The 24833-nt window shown below is 40.8% G+C and overlaps 2 protein-coding genes across 5 annotated transcripts in view; both read right to left on the bottom strand.

The window, feature by feature from the left end:
• Nucleotides 1-10267, bottom strand: part of qkia (QKI, KH domain containing, RNA binding a) — an 82198-nt gene extending 71931 nt beyond the window's left edge. For all 4 annotated transcript variants that reach the window (XM_015348578.2, XM_015348581.2, XM_015348580.2 and 1 more), the window contains exon 1: nt 9741-10267. In XM_015348578.2, the coding sequence (XP_015204064.1) occupies nt 9741-9885 (145 nt within the window). In that variant the 5' untranslated portion in view covers nt 9886-10267. The remainder of the gene's footprint in view (nt 1-9740) is intronic.
• Nucleotides 10268-22017: 11750 nt separating this feature from the next.
• pacrg (PARK2 co-regulated) overlaps nt 22018-24833 on the bottom strand; it is a 105895-nt gene continuing 103079 nt past the window's right edge. Inside the window, exon 5 of the mRNA XM_006631288.3 lies at nt 22018-22418. Within this exon, the coding sequence (XP_006631351.1) occupies nt 22258-22418 (161 nt within the window). The 3' untranslated portion in view covers nt 22018-22257. The remainder of the gene's footprint in view (nt 22419-24833) is intronic.

Below are 24833 nucleotides of genomic sequence, written 5' to 3'. Positions count from 1 at the left end.
CTACATCTAAAACAGACTGACTTCTATTGCAACTGTTGTTTTAGTGAATGAAATGAACTCGGCGGCCTACAGCCACCAAGTAAAGACAGAAACGTCCTGTATCCTTGTTCTGATGTTTGAAACCGTATGTTTTTTCCTCCACTGTTCTCTTGAATATTATCTGAGGAGACATTATCACACACTTCTGTTCCTCCACCAAAATTCTCTTATCTGAGTTCTTGTTTATTTTGCCTCTGCCCTCCCCAGAGACTGATAAAACAGTCCTCAAAAACTGTCCTATTAACTTTTGTTTAGCCATTTCATGTGACTCTAGCAAAGCAGTATTTTACCAGCTTTTTAAAAACTGGAATTTGCAATTTAGTAAACTATTTAGCAAAAATTTAGTAAACTATCCTACTAAAAGAGTTGACTCGTCACAAACATCAGACAGCCTTCATTATCTATTTAAGAGACAAGAATTACAGTTGCCATTAAGTGAAACATTTAATAAACAAATAGTAAGGGGAAAAACAAGTAGTCAAACCTGCCAGACCACATGTCAGCTTTTTTTCAGCATCTGCCACCTCTCAAAAAAATAAAATAAAGGAAGAGGCCAACACAGTACAACAGATACAGGAAACCAGCTGCATCTGGTGTCCTCCAGTTCAGAAACCTTTCCGGGACACTGTTCACAGCTTATTCAGCAAACACATCTGACTCCAGTGCCTGGCTGAATAACAGAGGGCACACCATTAGCTAATACAGTTTTTGACAAGAACAAAGTGGACTGAGAATTTAAAACGGACGCTGCATTAGCTTCTTGCCCCTCTCCCGCCATGCCACGCACAGAGGTAAACCGATTCAAGCGGCCGAGAGGGCTAGAAACGGAGAAGCAGCAGATACATGGGGGCAACCTCCAGAGAAAAGTGCCTGCTTGTGGAAAATAAAGTGCTGAGAACAGAATTCGCATCACTTTCACAGATTTGAGGTCAGGTGTATGGCTCCTCAATCGGAGAATTAAAAAAAAATCCCCTTTGGCAGACTGTACTATATACTACAGGATCTTACTACTTGTGCTTTGCCCATTTCCATTTACTACAGGCTTACAAGTGTACTCAATAAAAAGGACCCAGGTGTAATAAACAAATCTTTATTTGTCCTCATCTCTGCACACTTACTATATTTGGTATTATTTAGTGTGCTTATTCACTCCAGAATAACAAATGAAGAACTTGTAACAGACTGTTAGTCATATAAGCTCATCACTATCAGAGGGAGCTTATTCCTGGTTGAGAGCTGCTTCAACCATGAGCCCATCCTAAAAGCACAAGGTGGGATCACACCCCAGCCAGGCAATCAACCTAGCCAGCCAGTCTCTGGGAGGCGAGAGGGTTGTGCAACCTCCACACAGAAGGTCCCCTCACCCCAGAATCACACCCAGCATTCGCGACCACTTGTTGGACACAGCTGACTGAGCAGTTAAGTGTTCATTTGTCCCAAGAAAAACTGGAGGATTTTGGAATCTTCCAACCTTTCAGTAAAAAAACTGCAGGGAGTGCAAGATCCCAAGTAGTAAAAAATACTCTTAATGCCTGAACCAAACAGAAAGCAAAACTAGGATCGCTCAGCCTTTAGCACACGTTTCTACCATAAGCCTCACTGCTTTTCAATGAAAACCTGGAACAAACACCTTCAGATCTGAATAGGTCCACTACGCAATGAGTCACATTTTCAAGTGGCATCTAGCCTCTTTGGAAATACACTCCGTTCAGTCTCAAGTAAAGGGTTACACAGAGCTATGGCGGCAACTGTTCCCAGATTTTTAAAAATCCCACCACAGGGTAAAACCGCCCTTTAAGTGCCCTGTGCCTAATGATGCGCGTTTCCATTTACTGGTGGATCAGCAGCCTGTGAGTACTCACTGCCTCAAAACGTGAATCCTAGGTCTTGAAATTCACCACTCTGGCAGCATCAGTAGTCTAATCATCCCATGCCCCACCGGGACTTCCAGTTACTTCATTCTCTCATTATGTGATTTTTAAGGCAGCGACAGAAAGCAAGCTATGGAGTAAAAAAAAAAAGGCTAGCAAGTCAAACACTAATAGTACATGGAGACTGCACTTCAAGGCGCAATGCAACTTGTTTATTTGTTCTGATCTCTGCACACTTACTGTATTGGTATTATTTAGCTCTGACATGCTATTGGTAATCCGACCGTTCATGTCCGTTAGAGATGTTTGTTAAAATAGGCTACAAACCTTCCCCAGGAGGTTACAAAATACTGTACCATCTTGAAAAAACAGTGCAGTGATGCAAAACCGCCACAAACTGTAGGAAGACAAATGCTGAAGTTTCTATCCTTAAAGAGAACGCAAAACTTTTCTCCATATTTGATGAGGAAGCACTGAAAAAGAAATGGCTTGGTCTTATTTCTAGTCGAAGGTTAATGCACGCTTGCTCCTGTGAAACACATGCCATCGTATAATAGGAACGACACAAGCTGCTAGGGCCAGGTAAATTATTCATAGATGATTTATAACACAGAATATCATCAGGAGTAGCAGGGATGCAAACTGATCAATGAAAGCTTTCACGGGCGAGAGCTACTCAATATGTAAAAAATTAACATTTTAAGTTACTGTTTAGCAAAGCCCCGTAAAGAGTTGAATTTTCACTGGGGTCTAATGATGTAATTATGTATTTTTCATGTTGCACAAGTCAGCGTCAATACTACTCTCTTTTCTAGGCAATGCAAAATGTTTACAGCTTTATAATCTAGAAATCTAGAGGTTGCAATACTGTCATTGAATTATCCCCACTGACACGAGTGGCACTGAAATATTATAAAATCTTACTGGAGCTCTTCCTTTAATGTATTCAGAGATGAGCGTCTTCCTATACACAGCTGCGCAGTCCTGGTCTTGAGACTCATTATGGAATAAACTGCAAATCATTCATCTAAAAAAAAGAATCTGTATTTACTAAAACTGGAACCAAATTAAGAAGCAATGTTGAGGGAAAAGTAGCATAACCGATTATGACAAAAACAATTCAGGCTAAAAAAAGAACCTGAATTCATGCTCGTCAAAATGTAGCAACAGAGAGAGGTCAAGAGTGGGCTTCGCAATTGTCTCCTGGAATTCTTTTGATAAGATACTTGGTACATTCTGCTGGTGAATGTTATGTTGACACTAGCAAAATACAGGAGGCTCCTGCAAACCTGAGACCACGAGATTGACATGCGGAGAAGTATACATTGCTGGGCAGACAGAATCTGGTCTAGTCCAACTGGATTAAAGGTAATGCTTTTCTTTCAAAATTGCATGAATACAGATTTACACCATTTAAGCCTCATGTGATAAATAAAATAAGTTACAATAACCAATAAGAATAAAAAACGTCATTTAATGTTACTGTACTAGCCCATTGATTAAAATCTAAATTTCATATGATAAGACTCAACAATACTAAAGTACACATTTCCGAAGCCCCATATTTACAGCACACCACAACCAGCAAAGTCCCTCTCATGAGAACAGAAATGCAATAGTTAATATAGTATTATACGGATAAATATTGAGCAATGCAAGATGAGGAAATACGTCTCTGGAGATAACCGTGATAAAGAAAAAAAATGGCTTGACTCAATTTACTTTAGTAGTGCCGCATCAAATTCCTTACACTCAACTCCGAACTACAGAGACTAAATGCAAAACAAGCAGCGCTCTTGCGCCACTGTGCCTCAGGAGGTATTTCAGGAAGCTGAAGAATGCACAGGGAGAGGCCTCTTTTGCCTTCCTGAAGAATGCGCTTTCGGGAGTGAAAGAAAAAAAACAGCAGCCCACCGAAAAGGAAAAACTAAATGACAGCTGTATCTGAAATACAAAACTAAACACTGGCTTTCAAATTTGTGCACACTCCTATGGCATTTTTGAAATTGTAGTTACATGATTCACTTCCAGAAAAACAAATATTCAATAGCTTTCCTGTCTCTAGCTGGGCGTTACTTCCTTTGTTAGAACAGTTTCTTGCATCCAAGTCAAGAAGCCCTTTTCTACAACTTCAACAGAGTTCCAGCACCAGGTGACAGGAGATCTATCCTGTCACCACATTCGATGCCACACTTTTGTGAGTTTTTCCTAACAAGAGAGATGCACTCCACCAATCACCCTATAGACCACAGTGAAAGGAAACGTCATTTCACAAGTACATAACTCCTAGCCTAAAAAAATATCAATCTGAAACTGTGAATATTTTTCAGGTCTGCCTGAAGTGGTTAAAAAAAAAACAAAGAGATTCATTTCTAGATAGACACAAGCACAAATTTAAACAAAATGCTGTATCTTGAAACCAAGAGAAAAGGGTAAAGGGTTGTTATTTTCTTGCTCTATGCTCTATCAGGACTGTTCCGATAAAAGGCCTGTCGCTGTCTGCCTTCAGAAGAGGCTGAGATAAAAGGGGACAAGCACTGCACAGCTTTACCTGACTGTCAGGCCCAACTAGGACGAATGCCAGATGCCATCGTGCTCATGAACACATTACATGCAGAAATCAGACAGCACAGCTATCAACTATCAGGCTTCTGGCTAGGACCCGCTGCTGAAACGCGTCAATTTTTTCACAACTCCCATTTATAACATGACCCAGCAACAGAGCTGAGCAAGGCCCAATCCATAACTCTGTGCCTCCCAGTGGCACATGCCAAGTCGCATTTTTAAAAAAGAGACACTGAACTCATAATTGCGTTTCATAATCATCAGGCAGTTCTCCTTCCAGCTTAGTGGTGTCATTTTAATTTCAAGCACTAAATGCTGTGTGGGGGGATGGAATTGAATTATTACCAACCACCGGGAATATTTCAAAGCTGCTGGTAATTCCTTCACGATCCTCCACACTCAATCTTGTTAGATAAACATTGATTGTGTGGCAAGGGTTATGAGTTCGGCCTGCTGCAATACTCAGAAACCGTGACCTCTATAGGAAATTAAGTGTGGCAGAGATAACTGAATACAACAGAGACTCACAAAAAGAACCTCACTGGGGATCTACGCCTATAAAGCAACTCTTGTTTTGGGAAGAAAGCCTCGATTGACCAAATATGAGTGACGCAAATCATCAGGCTCCTGTTACACACACTCTGGCACGTAATGATACAAAACGATTAGTCTACTTTAAAAAAAAAGCACTTCAAACTCGTTAATAACACACCTCAGCAGCACTTCATTATGACAGTATTCATAGCACAGCATCATTCAATTACAACTGCATGCCTGAACAGGAGTTCTGGAACTTTAGAGCACATTCTGGAGGACAATTACAACACAGAATTACTCCTCTGTCTTGTCTGGAGAGCTAAGACAGCGCTGTAGTAACCAAGGACTTTAATGCCTTCCTCAAAACAAAGGAGATCAGAGATATTCAGCAGGGGGCACTCAACTCTTGAGACCGTAGCACAGAACAGCAAGCATCTGGGCCCAGACTCGCCAACAGAGGAACTATTTCATAATCTGTTTTACCACAGGCCTCTCATGGCAGTCTTTCGAAATGCAACACAAAGGCACAGACTTCAACACCAGTTGTATCTCTCTGTCGGGCTACAGCTTGCTCTTTTCTGCTATTACCTACTCACTTGTTTGAAAAGCACTTCCTACATATTGACTGTGTCTGTAAATGAGATTCCCTGCCTCAGTGGAGAATCTCAAGGCATTTTAACATCACTCTTTCTCTGTGCTTCTTCTCTGTATTCTCCGATCTTTGATGATTTAAAGCAGACCTGAGGTAGCAGAAGCATTAGACACAAAGCAACAGCAGTAAAGGGAATGCACATGTATCCCAGTGATGGTATGTATGGAGCAGCTGGTCAGTTCTTTTCTCTAGTCCAGCCTTGTGAAGTCACTAACAGCCTGGGATTCACGTTTTTCAACAACACGGAGAAAAACTCGAGCTGTTTTCAAACCAGTAGTGCACATAAAAGACATTCCTACAAGGGACTGAAGTCCTGGAACTCGCAAAGCAGTAAGGCCGTCTGCCGCCACACTCTTAAACCCTGCTAACTGGATCTCTCCGCGTGCTTCCTTTAAAGTGAAAGGCGATCCCTCGTGCCTCAAACAAAACAGCTGGTGTCACCTCTGAAAGGCGCACAACTGCAAGGCAAGGGAATCTGGAAAAGGCCAGTCACACCACGAGCTGACCTTGGGCCGCTTTACCCCCCCTCCTCGCCGATGGAGGGGGGGACCAGCCACCTCCCTCTTCCTGCCATGAGCCCGGCCCGCAGCAGTTGCTGTGGGGAGGGGAGTGCTTGGGCCCAGGAGGGAGAGCGGAGGTGTCAATTACACTTTGCCGTGGCAACGGCCACACAGAGACGGCACAAGTTTCACGGAACGGGGAAGACATGTGGGCACAGCTGCCAGGGCAGTCCTGGGCAGGTGGCAAACAAAGCGCGGCCACGCAGAAATCCTGCCCAGAAAGCCCTCCTGTCAGTGCCTGTTATTTAGAGAGCGTGTTCTGATCTGATCGCACTTCGTCAAGGTGACACTGAACACCGGTGGACAGCTGCTTTTGTTCCAGTGGCATCTCTCTGCTACCAGAATAGCAGCATGACTCGCTGTGCTTGTGCAAGAACTCCAGGAGCCTTCACTGCAGCCTTGCTAAATAGCAGACACATTGGGGTGGGGACTGTGGTTTTGCAGCAACGCCCGGAGCACAGCAAAAAACAACTCTCCTTTTACTTCAGATCACGAGGTTATACTGTTGTTTTTGATTTAAAAAAGCCAGTCTTTTCATTTATCTAATAAAAGGGAAATGAATCCTGTGGCACTCCGACTTATAATATTAACATACTTTTTTGATGTCGTGACTGTAACACTACATCACTTTTCCATCCCTTACTGCCACTGCATGGAAGGAGAGCACTGGATAACATCCGCTGCTGGAAGCACAAAAAGAGCTGTGCTTCTCTGCACAAGAAGCACAGCGTGGTATAAACTGAGAGGAGGAAGCAAGCAACCCCCCTGTCCATTTTACAAAAGCATACAAACTGAGCACAGATGAACTGTCTAGACTGCCACTCCACACAAGGACGCAGAGAACAGGCCAGAGGAATTGTGCTTCAGTAGCAACAAACCAAGCACATCCACAGAACTCTACAGCTTTGAAATGGGTGATTGTGTGCAAAATCCCACGGATAGCCAAGAAAGCGCCTTCCTTGACACTTTTTCCAGGATCTCGTGCCCGAACTCTCAGCCGAACTCTCGAGCAACGTTTCCGCCCTTTGTGCGAATGTGAAGCGTAACGACCAGGCCTAGAATTCAGACAGTCTGAAAACAGAGGCAGCCTGTGATACGCAGGTTCCCACCCCAATGACCTCACATCCTGTCCCTCTCTCTGGAGGAAAAGGGGGCTCTGTGCACAGGGCTGAAGGGTCTGAAGGGGCACACTGTTGAAATGGCAAGTCTGGCTAAAAGGGTGACGTCCATACCAGAGCCCTGTGAGCTTATCGGACCAGAGCTCGTCCCAGATTCTGGTCTCTGCAGCATTACATGGACTAGAGAAACCGTGATGCTCATCCCACCCCTGGATGGGACGCCAAGTCTGTCTAAGCCTTGCAAAAAAAAGCTCCTTTTAATGTTGTGGGGAAGCATTAAGTGGTGAATCCCTCCTCTTAAAACTCATTTCAAGAAATGCCTAAAGGACAAGAGAAAATCTAAGAAGATGTCCTGGCAAACTTAAGCTATCCAAGGGCCCAACATAACGCAAAAGAATGACTATCTCAGGCTCTGGGCAGGGAGAAGAGAGAGAGCAGCTGGCCCATCGCTGACAGAAAGGCCATTCTCAACGCATGAGGTCATTACAAACTGCTCCCAATCCACCGAAATGATCGTGGCAAATGTTCACGGAATGGGCAAAAAGATGGAACGAGAACGGAGATGCCTGAAACTGTAACCTGAACAAGCACAAGGTGGTGATAGGTGCTGTGTGTTAGAGGCAAAATCCTGTCATCTGTGCACAGATACAGAGAAGTCCAAGTGCGTCACTGAAACCCAAGCCGGCCACAAAGAATCTACGACGTTTTAAGAAACATGTCAGAAATGCCACCTCACTTCTCGAAAAACTTGTTCAGCTAGTGAAAAACTTTCTGCTTCTATTTTTTTCTCTCACGAGTCAGATGTGCCACACAAGACAACGGTATTTAGAAAGGTACGCGCAATGATCCCAGAGGAGGTACGGCTCTGTATTTACGCAAGAATGTTGCCTTCCAGAATTTACTGAACCTGGACAAGCAACTAAAAAAAAAACATCTTACAGTAAGCAGGACTGAGAACAGCTGAAGAAACTGTCAGTTCGGTGTGGATGTCAGCTCTCTTGCTAAAATTATAGCTTGACAGTGTCACGGTTCAATTTTTAATCGCATATCTTCCCTTCGATCTTAGAACGTATAATGAGACTTGCAGCATTAATTTATCCGCCTTAACAACCACGGACGTTTTTTTTTATACAGGGAGGAAGAGTACAATACAATCCCATCGGATCTAAAAATCCGTCCTCAACTCCCGTCGTCTGCAGTTTCTCCGAAAAACGTGGGCAAAGTGGCGCTCTCTAGCGTCACATATTTCACCAAATTACATAAACCTTATCCCCCCTCGAACTCCAACTTCGACCCGACGGGTTTAACGAAAATCCGCAACGTCTGTGAATACCAGGATTATTAGACAACCCCCCTCTTCCCCACACACACACCACAGCAGGGACCTTCGCGTAAACTCAGAAATGATCGCAGCCTGCCAATTCATTTTTTTTTTAAAAAACTCGTTGCTATTTCCGATGCGCAACAGGCCTATTTCGAGAGTGGAGGTATTCAAACCGCGGAAAACCAAAACCAATCGGTTTCAAATCGAGAGGAAAAGTTAAGGCTGAGAGGCTGCCCCAAACCCGGGATGGTCTCAAACTTTTGTCGTAGAGCCAATCGGAACAGCGTGGTTTAGACTCAATAAGTCATTCTGAAGGCATTTCCGCTTCCATTTACTGTATCTTTTTTCCGTGTTTATCATCGTTAACAACGTAAACACCAGTGGTAAATATTGACGTTATTGTATGATGTTTACAGAAACATGGGTGTTTTCTTTTTAATAAGTTATGACTCCAGCTCGGGACAACCCAACCCGGGTTCACTACAGGAGTTACTTTTAAAACGAAGAGCAAAAGGGATCCAACTCCCCCCCCACCACCACCATCTCCAGAAAACAAAAAAGCCAGAGATCTGATCTCTCCCTACGGAGAAAACTGGACCGAAACCGAGCACAAGCATGGCGGAGAGCCCCAAGACCACAACAGCAGCGCGGTCTGTAGCGTGCGAGCCGGGGGGCTTGCGACAGAGCACTTCTCCAAAACTTTTTTTTGTTGTTGTTTGTCTTGTGCGCCCTCTCTCCGCTCCCCCTTCCCCTCACTCGAGCTGAGCCGTGAGGGCAGGAGAGACCGGAGCGGGCTGAGCAGCCCTGGTCCGGGCTGGGACACCCCCCGGGGCGGACCGGACCGGACTTGGCGAAGTTGGGGGACGGGGGTGAGTTGCCTGGGCGCCGCACCCCCCACATCCCCGGTGCGGCCAGTCCTGCCCTGCCCAGCGCGGCGTGCCACATCCCCCGGCCGCCTCGTCCCTCTCACCCCGCCTCCCCCTACAGCCACCTTCATTTTATCACGGGTTTCCCCACCACCACCACCACCGCCGCCGCCGCCGTTGTTGTTGTAGTTGTTATCGTTGTTTTTACCTTCGTCGAGGAGCCTCTCTAGGTGCGTGAAGATGCCGCAGAGATTGGGCAAACTCGCCATCAGCTTCTTCTCGTTGAGTAGCTGCATCAGATAGTCAGGACTCGGCCTCGGTCTCTCCTTCACTTCGATCTCCCCCACCATCATCTTTGAACCGAGATGATACACAACACAAGCCCAACACACAATCCTTTCTCTCTCTTTTTTTTCTTTTTGGGGTTTTTTCTTTCCTTTTTAAAGTCCCCCCCCTCCCCCGGAAAAAAAAAATAAAAAACAAAAACTTGCTGGTCAGGTCCCTCGCTTCCCCCCCCCCACGGTTCTACTCGATTGTGGCAACAGGCCCTTCCCGGTAAAAAAAAAAATCGTTATTATTTCTGTCGGCTGGGAGAAGAAATAAAAAAAAAACACCACAGCCTCCTCCCGGTACAGTCGCTTTCCTTTCGTTCGCCGTTACTCTTCTCCACAGCGCGCACGGGGTCGGTCCGAGCCTACAGTGCTGCTTAGTGCGAGAGTGTACTAGGCGAAATGCTCGGCCCCCTCGCCGCGGATTGGACAGAAGTGCAATGACGGGCAGAACGGTTCGCCAATAGGGAGAAGGGGGCAGGGCAAAGTGGGTGGGAAAAGAGCGGGTGGGCGGGGCAGCTCTCCTGACAGACACCGAGCCCGTCCAATGGAACGCCGCCTTCGTTTTAGGAGTAGAAGTTATTGATGTTATTGATTATCTCAGAACTGCATAGAAAGACGGCGTCGGGAACTGTCAGTGTTTTGGGGAATCCAAATGAGCCAATCAGGCTGGAAACGTGCATTGTCAATTCCGAGGCATGTGTCTTGTTTTGTTAGAGAGGGTATGCCATTGGGCACAGAGCTAATTTCACAGCCTAGTATATCAAACAGGCATGGGATTATAAATCGAAAATAACACGTGAAAGAAACATTGTGTTCACTCCGAGATCAAAAGACACGCTATTGTATAATTTATCTAGTTGAGTTCATCAATAAACCTTTTCCGTACAGTACACCACGGATCCTCACATAATCTTGTGTTCTGCCGGTACAGATACAAAAACTCCGAACCTCCGAGCCAGTTAATCTCTTTTAGCCCTTAAATAATTTAGGATAAGTTACAAAAGAATAACAATGCTAATTCTTTTTAACACACACGTTTAAAATGGAACAGACTATTCTGATACATATCGAGCTGCCAACACAGTTTCTACAAAAAAAATTGTAAATACAGCGGTTATTTTAGAGACACCAGCATCGCAGCCTCTGATGGTGAGTGCCACTTTCAATAATACCAAGAAAAGAAAATGCATGGAGTCTGAAATAAGATATTACTTATGCCTTCCGAGACCCGCATTAACCCGTCCTGCTCGAACACCCGGGCATACCTCTCTTGTGATCTGTATTAGGAATCACATTGCATTATACAGTACACATCGCTGCCAGCATGACTTTTAGACTACTGCTCTCCGTTTAATAGCATTCCTGCGCCTTCATCTAGCTTTTCACGTTACGATCTCTGCCACACACAAAGAAAAGTGATTGATGTTTCCCGGATACTAGTCTACTACAGCTAGGACAGCGTGTCTGCATTTGATAAAGGGGATTGACTTTCATAATTATTAATATTAAGTACCAGTAATACAAAGCGCAGAAATGTAGCCGCAGGGTAAATAAACGAATGATGAAGATATATGGCCCCTGTGGCAGGCAGACATCAGCGTAATATGGAAACGGTGTTTGTTTCACCCGCTGAAGAAACAGGACCTCACGTCTCACCTGAGTGTTAAAAAGCAGAAGCAGTCTGGGATCCCGGGACGTTTTCAGTTTGCAATCACAGATTCAGAAGGATTTGTATAGCAGTACTGAATAAGGAAAAGGCCTCTGTTATAGCATATTGTAATCATTACTTATTGACGTCTTATACATACATTCTGTAAAGTGATGTGTGATAAAGACCACAAGGTGCACATGGTACATTAACTAGGGCATTTATCATTTAGTGACGAGGACACGTGAAAGGTCACAAACAAGAATACTCCATTCGGACCATCTTACTTGTTTGGTTGGCAGTAAAGTTGGATGATCAAAGGATCTCTTCCAGCCATTTCTCAGTTGTAGCAAACAATTGTGAAAAAAGTAGTATTTGAAGTTGTAAAGTTGCACTTCCTCTCTCTTTCCCACTGGTGTCCACAGGCTTCATTGTTGATCCAGAAATAGACCAGTGGATTTACTTTGTCACTTCCTTTCTGAATTCACCAGCCTAGTATCAGGTCAGCTGGTGACCTCTTCCATTGCAGACAGTGAAACACCTCTTTATTTATCTGTTACAGTAGGTAATGTCACAACGCAAGCAGGCAAATAAAACAAAGAAAAGCAGTGTCAAACACTAATAAACAATAAGCTACAATTAATTATAGCTACAGTATTTGACAATGTGCTACACCAGCAGAGTTGCTAACACCCTTGTGACATTCAACTGCTAACACTGTGGAAATTTATAATTACTCATGTACATTTATTGACCTTCTAAGTGGCCTCAACACTGTTCTTTTCTATGCTGTTCCAAAACAAAAGGAAATTAAAATGACAGTGTTTAAAGCAAGCTTCATCTACCTTAACAGAGACATTAGCCACATTTGCGGTTTTATACAGTATGTAAAGAATGAAATGTGCAAGGAATGTGCAAGGAATTTCTTGCTAGATTTTTCGAGATACTGGGTGGCCATTGCACATTAACTCAAAGATGAAACAATCACAACATAATTCCTATCTACCCCGCATCGGAAACTTCAATACCTTGTTCTGTGAATTTCACCTTTATGGATCCAAGGAAGTTAGTTCCCCACAAAAAAATACCCAGACACTTAATTTGTAGCACAGAAGTGTTCCCAGGATATGTAGAATTCTAATGAATGTTTACTTAGTTTCTACAGTGTCTTTGTTTTACTATAGGTCAAGCGTATCCAGGGGATCATGAAGGGCTCAGGAGCCTTTAGGTTTTCTAGGTCTTTCTTAAGGCACCAGCACATGAAAACCTATGAGAAGCTTTAAAATTGATCCAATTGAACCAATTAGGCTTTGTCAATAATTGAAATTATAAAGCACTATACTGGAATAGAAAAAGGCTATGGCCCTTTGGGTAGATAAGCTTGCTGTAAGTTGTTATCAAACTCTTGTTTTTTTTATTTTTGGTTGTTTTTCACACTTGATTTGATGAATGGTGGCTCCTTATCAAAGGAACCAACAGGTCTTCTATCTGCAATGTAATATCTGGTATGCCCGAAGTATAAAAAGGCTTTAGAAGGTGGTCATTTGATTTTAGACACTATTTCAATACCCCTTCCTCCGATGCCTTCCCCCACTAATGCCCTTTTTGAAAGAAAGTCAAGACTCTCAGCACTTCCATAGCACTAAGCAGGGACCTGCCACTCTGCTTAGATAAATGTTTTATAGAATTCCTTAGATACCAAATAGCCACACAGGTCTGAAGTTATCATGGGACTGAAAAGTGACTTTTAGTTACTACGGAGAATGGTTAATGTGTTCAATACCACGTGTATGCCAGTTCTGTACTTTAATTAACTCTGCATTGCAAGCTATAACTACCCAATGTGTCAAAAAAGAACAATTAGTGAACATCACTCTATGTTGTTCAGGAGTCTCCTCTGCTGGCAAAGGTTATCAAGTACCTTTTAAATATTTATAATCCTTCCGAGCACAGGCAGATCTTGAAATGTGTCAACAGTCTCCCCACAAATCTGTAACCGTGTAGTTAGTAAACAGAGCTCTCCAAAGAAATCCGGAGTAAAAGGCAAATTGAGTGACGCTCCGAAGAGAAACCGGACCTCTGCAGGTGGAGTAAAGAGATGTCAGACGTAATCTGGATTTTGCCCACAGCAATGTCTAACCAGCTACCCTTGGCTGGGATAATATTTCACAATATTTTCTGGAGAAAAGCAGAAAAAACACTCACACTTACAGCCTGTGTTGCAAAGGCAGCTAAATTACTCACACGAGTGACATTTCATATTTTTCCATGAATACCAACAATGAAAATGTGAAGACTTCAGCATCAGGAAACATGGACTTGTTTCAAAGCCTTTTGAAGCAGGTTAGTTCTGGTCTTACTCCAGATGGAAATTTGTACCCAGCCAGTATGTTATGGTTCACATTTTCCTATTTTCTTTTAATGGCAGAGATCCTAGCAATTAATCCCATTAAAAAGGATTGCTGACAATAATACGCATTTTAGTCTCTTTTAAGAGCACAGATCTAACAAACAATGAATTTCATAACAGTTCGGAAGCAAATTATACATAGATTATACACTATCCTCTATCATGGAGGATGACATTCAAAATGCAATTTCTTCCACAAAGAGCACTGGATATTTATTTAAGAGACTCAGCTACCCACCTATATGTTAAAATAATACTACATCAAGGGAAATGGACAGTGCACAGGAGGGGAGCGCAATCTCCACTGCAGTGTTTTGATACAACCAGCACCTTAATTGTTATATTGGTCCTGCTAATTAACAATTAAAAACATAATTGGCTGTGGCAACATTGTACATTGTAGTGGATTAGAAGAGTATCCCCCTGGATGGCGTGGAGGAAAATCTTGTCTGGACAGTAATTTGATCATGTGTGTGTATTGAGGTCAACCACATTAAAAACTGTGTCCCAGGATTATTTTAATAAACATGTTATCCTTAATGTTAGTGTTAATGGATACTGGTTATTGTATATACAGTATAACCCCAAAATTAAAGTTATTCATATAACAACCAAATGATCAGTCTTTAGAAGAATCACGGCTCTTCACATAGTCAAGATTTTTATTCAGGTGGTGATAAAAGCCTCTTAGTTGTTGTGTGAAGCAGAATTGCTAGTTTGTTGAACTTAATAGTCTCTGGGGAATCTTTGACCCGTCTTTCAAGAGCCCACAGAGGTGAGAATCAACCAGGGCAGGTCAGAACCTGGAGGGCAGATACTATAGGATGTGATACAGGGTTACAGTACAGGTGGGGGATGTAAGAGCCACATGGAAAAAGTTACAACCTTCAACATACAGTAGATTCATTTTCAAGCACATTTCCTTTGCCCTCCTTTGCTGGTTTGCTAAAATGAAAGCAGGGTGTTTCACTCTCATTGTTTCTCACAAATTCTGAGGGATATAACTATTTTGAAGTGTCAGCTGCAGACATGGTTTTAGAAGCCTAGGAACCTAAAGTGCTATTATTATTATTATTACTAATATGGTCTATAGAGTGAACGCACCAGTAACACTTTTTTCTTTTTACCATAATAGAAGAGGTCAGATTGCTGCTGTATGCCCCTTCTGACAGTGTACTTACAGCATAGGGCTCTGTTAGGGCCCTAGAAGAATAGAACATAGAACATCCTTCTTTTTTGACTCTACCCCCGTCTGCCTAGGTTCAAGCCTGCTCCTGTGCTCTAAGTAGAGCAACTGTGCGTGCCTCAGCCTAGAATCCACTGCGTGGAGAATCCAGGCAGACAAAAGAATCAGAACGACAGTTTCAGCATGTCCTGCACAGCCAAGCAGTTGCTTGCTGTTTTTGTCGCTTAAGATATTGCCTTACACTCTTGTACTTCCTGAAAGGGTTTCGTATGGGCCTGGAAGCTTTTGACCACTGAAAGTGATCAAGCATGCCAGTCAGGATCTGCGTTTGCCTCCTTTTCCTGAAAATGCCTGATTTCTGCACAGCTGTGACACAGCAGAGCAGAGGAAAGTCAGAAAGGTGCTTGCCCAGGCATCCCCTTGCTCTCCCAGGCTCAGGGTCCAAGAGCTAAACGCAGCTTTCCGCTCTCACGTGGTGGATTACTCCTCTAATCCAGTCAGTGGCTCCTGGTACCACATGATTGATGGTGGGTTTTCTTTCAAGTAGTGTAATCTAATCGAACCTTGATCCCATGCCACTGCAGCGTCAAGCCACCCAGCGGTAATGTGCTTTTGTTCCCACAGGACTGGGGTTACTCTCCAGCTGACACACCGCTGGGTGCAGGTATACTCCACGCATGTCGAGGGATGCCCCTTAGCTGGTCTGTTCTGCCAGAAAAGATAAGAGCTGACACTGACTTTGCTGCTTACTAACGGCTTCCAGACAATAGTTCAGGCTGAATAATTTATAGGCACCGCTGCTGGGGAGGGGATTTATGTCAAAGTCAGAAGTCAGAACATCCAGTGGCGACCTGTTCCTCTCACAGGTTCATTTTTAATGGGAAGTTTAGTTATTTATCAAAAGTTAAAATTACTTTCGTTTAGCCTTTTGAAGACAAGCCAGTCAATGTTATTGACCTCACTCTTTTCTTGTCATTATCCAGGTGCATTTTTCCAGCTCCTGTCCCTAGCAGTATGAAATTGGTGTTCGCAAGCTGAAACCCAAGAAAAAGAAAGTCCACATCATAAAATCAGACAAACTCTGCCATCTGCCCCATTGCCTGTATATAAGAAATGGAAAAGAAAGGGATGCTCACAAATAAGATTTTTGATGTTCGTATGTTATACTGTATGTGACTGATTTGAACTTGGTGAGTGGTTCTAAATGTATAATGCCTGAATAAAGGAATCTGTCTTTGAGTTTGCACATGCTCAGTTGCTAGCAGCTTAGTCCAGACTGTGTAGGATTTGACTTCAACTAGACAAATTGTTCCCAAAGGGCTATTTGCTTCCATTGTGCTGTCCTCTCTTTCTTTATTGTTGCTTCTAACAATTTGCCTTTTCAAAGTAGAATTGACAATCCTGCCAATGCATAAACTGCATGTAAGCAAAGCCTGAAGCCCATTATTGCTCCATTCTGGCACAATTTGTCCTGCATACACAAGGTGGCTATAGAAGTCATCATAGTGCACGTGCAGATACATGCACACACTCTCACACAAAAGTCATTGTATTGCACACACATATAAACAAGCACGCTCTCAAATAGGCATTTTCAAGGTACTGAAGAACAAAAGCTCCACTTGTCTGGAGTTTTAATTCTGCACCTCACTTTGATTTGTGAAACAAAAGGAGTTACACTCTCTGGTTCCATCCATCCCTTGAACAGTTAAATTCTTTCCTTTTTTTAACATTGTTATGTCTTTCAGCTTGTGTTTCCCAGGAAAGACGGAGCTACAGCTGGAGAAATGCAGCACAAAAGATTATGAGATACACTTGGGTTTAGAGCTAACAAGTTTTATTTCACTGACTTAGTATTAGCCAAACACTTAAAGTCATTATGACAGGAAAAACCTGTTATGAATACCACATATTCAAGAAAAACAGTTTTACTATGTAATACTTAAGCATTTTTTTTTCAAATGATTAACCTAAACAAGATACTCAAATATTTTTATAAAGTAAATATGCAAAAGCTTCCACCTCTATTCATTCATATATAATTCAAAGCTATTTTAGACATGGGTCTATATTTAGTGTGATGAATTGAGCCCTATAATTCTGATTAAATCAGAGAGAGATCACTTTATTGGCCATATAATTTCTTGTATAGGAATTTGACTTTTTGCATACCCCAACGTGCTCTCTATGAGACGCACAGACACAAAGACAGGGAGAGAAGCTTGGGGTCAGAGCTCAGGGTCAGCCATTTATACGGCACTCCTGGAGCACTTGGGGTTAAGGGCCTTGCTCAGAGGCCCAACGGAGTAGGATTCCTCTGCCGGGTGCGGGATACAAACCGGCAACCTTCCAGCCACAGACGCAGATCCTAAGCCACAGAGCCACCGCAACGCAGGAGCCAAATCAGTATGTGCATCCGGGTATGAAGCTCCAGAAATTAATTTGTAATGCATTTTTGTAAATGAATTAAAACTAGTACTTAATATTTTTTACTTGTATTATTCAATAATTATTATTGTTTTTATATAGCAACTTTCATGATACATCATCTCAAGGCAAGTTCCAATAAAACTATTGTCAGGAATACACAAATTAATACTGATCAGTATTGTATAATTAAAAGAGTATAAAATGAGACAAGATTTGAAAGTTCTGACTGACTTTCAAGATCTAATATGGGATCTCAGTGCCTCATTTTGGAAACTCAAAGAAAGCCAGAGTCCAGATAACACAAATGACATGTAGGTGTATAGGGAGTTATCATTTCACTGACATAGTCAGGAGCCAAACTGTTAAATCCCATAATGGTGAGCAGCAGTATTACAAATTGTATTCCAAAATCCACAGGGAATAGCGCAAGGAAGGAAGTGAAATAAGCTCATATACTGTATATACATTTTAATTAAGATTTGAGACCTTAACATGTCATAACTTGTTAAGAAATATATCAGGGACACAACAACAAACACTGCAAGCCTAAATAAAATAGCGATAGTGTGGATTAGATATTCTGCATCAGATGGGAAAAAATATGAACAGATACAGATGATGATATAATGTTGCATAATTTACATAGAATCTGTTTGTCAACTATATCAAATAAAGGTAATTACAATGAAGAGTGAACCATAACTTATTGTCTTTCTAAATGCAAAATCGAATCAAATCCATCAAAATGGTAAATTCCTTTTCAAGCATTTTCCTTCTCATAAAGAAATTATTTTCAGTAAGTTAGTGCTTACTGTGAAAATGTGCTAGCTGACCTTGAATAAGTGTCTAAATCAGATAAAGACTACCTATCTCTTTTAGAGTTTGTCTGTATTGTGAATAAAAAAAAAATATTATTGGATTTATTTGGAAACCCACCTCCAGGACCAACTGCAAATTCAGTCCGATCAGAGGATGCAGAACCATAAGAGACTGAATCTTGATTGTTAATCAGTACAATATATCTTAGATTTGTGGTTTCAAGTATATGATTAGCTAATGAAATCCCTTAATCTTACACAACAGGACAATATGGAAATCACTTCCTCTGAATCAGTGCCAACCTGTAAGTCAAAGAGCTTGTTCCACTAGAGCACAACTCAGAAATCATATTGAAGAGCAATCACTGCTCTATCAACACACCACCTAAAAATCACGCTGGCACAAGAGATCGCCATAACAGCCCTTTTGTTTTCCTAACAGTGATAAACTTTTTTAACTTCAGGGGTTTCAACAGAGAAAGGAAGCATTTCACAGATCTCACAGCTAAAGAAGGCAAATTTTGTTCTTCTGTGCTAATTTACTTCTAAGTAATAAGTAAATCACTAATTTACTTATTCATCTGTTATTTAAGGAGATTTCCAAGCATTGCCATTTAGAATCTGGAGAAATTAAATCTCAAGAAGCATTACTTCAGAGAAGAATAAATCAAATATGGTCAATATTGTTTAAAATGAAGACTCATACAATTCTCCATAAAATGTACATATTTTTGTTTAAAATTTTTGTTGGGCTTAACTTGCTCATTAGCAATGCAAATGTTCTGCCTTTTTTGTTTCTTAAATTGTTCTAACCGAGCGGCTCAAAAACAAGCTGGTAATCTCAGGCCTCAGGGGACCTTTTGTTCATAGCTTGGTAACTTTTGCCATGTGCATTTGCATTTATCAAATCCTGAAAGTAAAAGCATAAATCGCATTTTATGCTGATTAACTTCAATGATATAACCTAACTGAGCACATCAGAAGATATATTTCAACCTTAACATGAAAGAAGAGATTGAATGTAAGGTGTTTATAAGCATTGATCATTCTTGAGAGAACCAGACTACGGCTTTTTACATGTTTTGTTTTGTCGAAGAAATCCTAATTATGCAGTGATTCGTCCATGCAAATCGAAGGCATATTCTCAAACCTGAAATTCCTAAGGGAAGACCTAGTATCCAGCACAGATGTTCTACTTATTTTTCTTTCTAAGAAATTCTGATCCACCATCTCTTTAATTTGGCCTGCTTCAGAGGGTCTCCAATAGGTCCCAGGGCTTTTCTTGGAACTACCCACTAAATTATCTGTTGCCAAGATTTTCTTCCTCTTTTTGTCTTGTTGTACAAATATTAATGAATTTTGGGATTAAATTATCTGGCTTAAACCATCAGGAAAAGGGAAAGCTACATTGCACTTTTAGTGTTTAAAAGCAGGAGTAAGTATACTAAAGTACCTTTGTGTGAGTGGAGAGATGTTTCTTTGTTTATATTTTTGTTCTGTTTTTTTTTTAATCCTGCAAATTCCGTTGTTTTGTTTCTCCCAACGTTTCTCCAACCTTCTGCCTTCTGATGATTCACACACTCAGCACGTGGAGGTCTAGCACCATATGCCCACAAGCAAAGTGGATTTTCAACATGCTTCAGGACAAGAGAAGGACAGGAAGAGCTGGTTTGCTGAAAGGTTTCGTAATGGGGCGATGTTCACTTATCCCTTATTATTCACTTATTAAGAAACAGACCGAGCTGCTGCAGTTTATAAAGAGGAGGCTAAGGTGGCTTTTTGAAGATGTCTAACTTGGGTTTGGGTTGACCTTGATTAGAATAAAAATCAAAAACTGGGGAAATGTAAAAAAATGTGTGTGTAAAGGAGTAACATCAGCAACCAAAGCTATGCAGAAATACCTGCAAATACTGAAGTATTTATGATAAAAATGTAGTTACAAAAAAAATGCCGCTCTCCCTCAATTTAATAAAACGCACCTATTACTGAGCTACTATACATTTTTTCATAATGTTTCATTACCTTGAGGAGAACCAGGATTATTCATCCTTCTGAACAAGCAGGGTTACAGCTCATTTAATTATTGTCTTCACAGAATAAAAGACCTGTCTAGACTAAAACAGACTTTAGTTTTAATCTCTTTGCTCCCCTATGTGAAGAAATCTGTGGCTAAACTAACCCTTGCCAATGTTAGGCCTACAGTTCCTCACATCTCAGCCAAATTCAGTAATATCCATTTTTTTTCCCCAGGTTAATATGATTAGGATCCAACAGAGTAGGTTACTGATATCTGCAGCAGCAAATTAAACCACACAGGAATGCAGCTTTTCATCATTCCGATGGGCATTTCTGAGCATGCACAGACATGATACAGCAAACAATACTTAAGGGAGCTACAATTTTCTTAAAGACATATGGGGCACTCAAGCTTGTTTGCTCTGCTTTCCCTCTACAATAATAATCTTCTTGTAAATTTCAATTTTAATTTTAAACATCTCCTGGTACATAAGAGGAGTCAAAGGTATTGTGTAGAAATTGCAAGGTAGCAGCTTTTCATGTTGCAAAATAAAAGGTAAATTAAATTCTCTCTTGGTGCTGTAGGTGCTGGTGGTAGGGGTGAGGGGGATCAGTCAAAGACTTCACTCATATATGGAGGCTGAGTTGTTGATACCTCACCCACCCAGGCCGGAGAATCTTAAACTTCAGAGGGACAGCATAGCGGCAACTCTCAGCCACATCTGCAGTACACAGGTGTCATTCCTTGGGAAGATCCCCTGTACTTGGTTTTGCTAAGCCCCCTCTTCTATATGAATTCATCACACTGTAGACTCTTTTACACAGCTGATAGACAGCAGGCCTACTTGGCTTACTCCATGTGTCATGAGCTGAAATGCAATATCCCTCGGAGGAAGTTCCCGTATTGGAATTGTCAGATTAATAAATTAATACAATGCAAAGGCTGGGCAGAGTGTTCTACACAAACTGAATGAAAATTGAAAGAAATGTAATTTCATCACTCAAAACTTTAGAAACATGTAAAGCAGTGATACGAGCAGCTATTGTACATAACAATGTTCTTCAGCCCTATCTTTTGATTGGGCATTGCAGAGCTGGTAGAGAAATTAAAAGATTTAATAATAATTTTATTGTTGTTAAAAATTCAGAAAATTTGGTTGGCATGGTGCATTCCAGTCTGGCATGCCCCTACATACTGTAGGTGGATAAAATCACAACCGCTTAAAGGGAAAAAGGGACTGTGCAGAACTAAGTATATCACAACAACACTGTTTTCTAAGGACAACAGCTTAATGTTTTTATAAGTCCTTAATTATATAAAGGACATTTTTTCAAATAAAGAAACTTGCAAACATTTAGTGCACTAAAATTATTTACTGTATACTGCCTAAAAAGACATACTTATGAAATTCAGATTTAAAGCTCTCCTTTAAGTAAAATGTTTCATAATTAAAACACACAACCCCTTTCTTCATTTTAACATCTGTTAAAAAATATTTTCATCTTTACACCGGAATGAAACCTAGTTAGTTGTATCCTAATGCTATCCCTGAAGTGGCTTACAACATGAGAAATACTAGTTTTTCTCCAATAACCCAGCACTCCACCTATCAGGAGAAAAAAATCTGAAAAAATTATAGGAAAATGATTGAAAAAAATGTTGCTTTAATGAAGGATAATTAATATTTTTTTCAAAAGAAAAAAAATGTGCTTTCCAAAGGTGTTTAACAGGATGGGGAAATACGAACAGGTATTTCAAACAACAGAAATAAAGAATGCTGTTAGGAATTTAATCATTTACAAAGGGAAGTTTCAGTCTAATGAAAGCATGAGGTGCTGTGTGAGGGTCTGAGGCTGAGGTCTGGGAGTGTGTGCTGACCTCCTCTCAGTTCAGCATGCAGGACTCGTATGTGGGGACCATGTATTTGATATTGATGAAGGCGTCTTCGCCCCCATAGCGCTCAAACACCTCCAGCGTCTCCTGGATCAGATCCCCGATGTTTTCTCTCTTCTGTTGGCTGTAGTCAATCCCATCTCCAGAATTTACTAAACAAGGATGAAAACAACAGGACAGGGAATGAGGCTGAGTGTGAAAGAATGAAGGAACAACAAAAAGGTGAACTTGTGGTGAACGAAGGTACAAAAATGCACATCACCCACAAATGACTGCCCAACAACTATCTCAGCTGATTAAGTGCACTTTGTCAAATAGCAACAATAAGTTACATGTATGATGTGTAAAATCTGTATCAACTGATTCATTAAAAATTGAAATAACTGTGAGAATTGTTTAAGATCAGTTTCTTAATTAATTTCTTCTAAGAAACAAAGCTTTTAAGTCTTAGTTATACCCAACACATTCCCCTCTATTTAACTGTTCATTTCTCAACTCTATTCTAAACTGCACACTGCACTGTACCTACTATGATATGCAATGGAGCTGCTGCACTTCAGTGGAGAGAGATGTGGATACCTTTCTGTATGTAAAGTACTATAGCATTCTTTGGGAATAAAAATGCCATATAAATGCAACAAATTATTACTTTAAGAGTGTACATCCTAGAGTTGGGAGAATACACAACAGGGGCAGTCAGATGGAATCAAATCAATCAAACTCTATCAAATCAGTTACAGGACCAAGACGTGGTGTCACCCCGGTAAAGTGATTCATGTCTCTTACGTTTGTGGCATTAACTGAATTTTCTTGTACTACACAGTATAAGTTACATCACTGTCCAATCTGCCAGCATATCACACCACACTCCCCAGACAACACAGAGGAAAGGGACACTTATTGCCCAGGCAACCTACTAATGTGTACACTTCTGCAAGTGAAGTGTCATAAGCTGAATAAATCAAGTGTGGCCAATTTTTCAAATAGATTTTAGATTTCTGTTGAGTTTAGCCCACTTAACATTCAAATCCTCTGCCCTTTTCATTTCGTAAACTGTGTTGAGCATCTGAAATCTGTTAATATCCCACCCCACCCCCCACCATCAACAAATGCTTAATTGCTATGATAATTTAAATAAAATATTAATTATTATAAATCAAAACTTATTATACTGCCACATGGATCGTGTAATTGAAGACAACCATAGAGTCCCTGCCTTCCATAGCAAATCTAAAGGAGCACTAAGAACTAAAGAAGGACTAAGAACAAAATAGGATCACTTTTGTACAAAGTTCCTTAGTTGTGTCTATTAGATGTGGTAGTCTTTATACTTGGGAGTCTTCTCCTCACAGGGAAAAGTGGTAGCAGACAGATGATTTATGATTCAGGACATGCAAATACTAACATTATGACCTTGTGGTAGATAAAACTAAAGCAATACGCACTTCACATGAGACCATTACTGTGAGTAAATGTACTGTATTAGCTGAAGAAGCTGCCTGGTATTCTCTGACACCTTTTCACACTTGGTTCAGTATGATCAGTCAAGGCTGCTGACTGAACTGCATTTTTTTTACTGGTTGAAACTCTTTAAAAAAATAGAAACCGGTTTAAAGCATAGTACACATATCTTGAATTTCATTTAATTTTGCTCCTTCAAAGACACTGTTCCCATAAGTTGTTTTCTCTTTTTTTCAGACATGGTTTCCAATTGTGTTGTTCTGTATGATTCTTGATTGTAGTGAATCAATATTGCTGCTTTGATTGTCATCTTTCATTGGAACTATTCCAGCACAAATTATACTAAGACTGTTCAAAAGTGTGAGGTGAAGTAATGGGTAATTTTATCAGTGAATCACAGGCCTCAATGCTCAATACCTCTCTTGAAATGGCAATATGTGTGTCCCCTAAAACTATTTGTAAAACAAAAATAACACTGATGTAGACACATTCTGTCTCTCCTCATGTGAACTGTATATTACAGATTCCTGCTTTAATAAAATACAATTACACTTGTTTTCAAGATGTCTCTTCTTATTTTTTCTTTACTTATAAAATCTTACAGACTGGCAATTAACAGGATAGTTTTGTTGTATCATTTTTTTCATTTAAGAAAATGTAAAATCTTCCTAGTTTCACCAAAATTGATTTTCTTTATATATAATATAAATTATTTCTAGTTTATTGATACACTACATTTGCTTCTGTGTATTACAGAGAATATGATAAATAGTACATTGGTAAGCTTTTGGATTCAAATGCCATTGGCATCGAATATAATTTTAAATTGGATTGGCTGACTACATATAACTTTAATTATTTTTCAAATAGAATAATTGAAAAATTGTTATTTTCACTAGACAGATTTTTTACAATAAGAAATCAATACAGGTAAATGAAAAGCATACTAATCTGCCTAAACTAAGTATAAAAAACTTCCCTTAGTTTTGTTTCCCTTGAAGGTTAGCTTTCATCATTAACAAATCACACTACCTTTCTAATTATTTATGTACACTATACATACTTCATGTATATACAATGCTTTCCTTTTTAGTCCTGTCTTGTGA

Source organism: Lepisosteus oculatus, chromosome 11 (assembly GCF_040954835.1).
Source record: "Lepisosteus oculatus isolate fLepOcu1 chromosome 11, fLepOcu1.hap2, whole genome shotgun sequence".
Classification (NCBI taxonomy): domain Eukaryota; kingdom Metazoa; phylum Chordata; class Actinopteri; order Semionotiformes; family Lepisosteidae; genus Lepisosteus; species Lepisosteus oculatus.
This window is presented reverse-complemented; position numbering and strand designations above follow the sequence as displayed.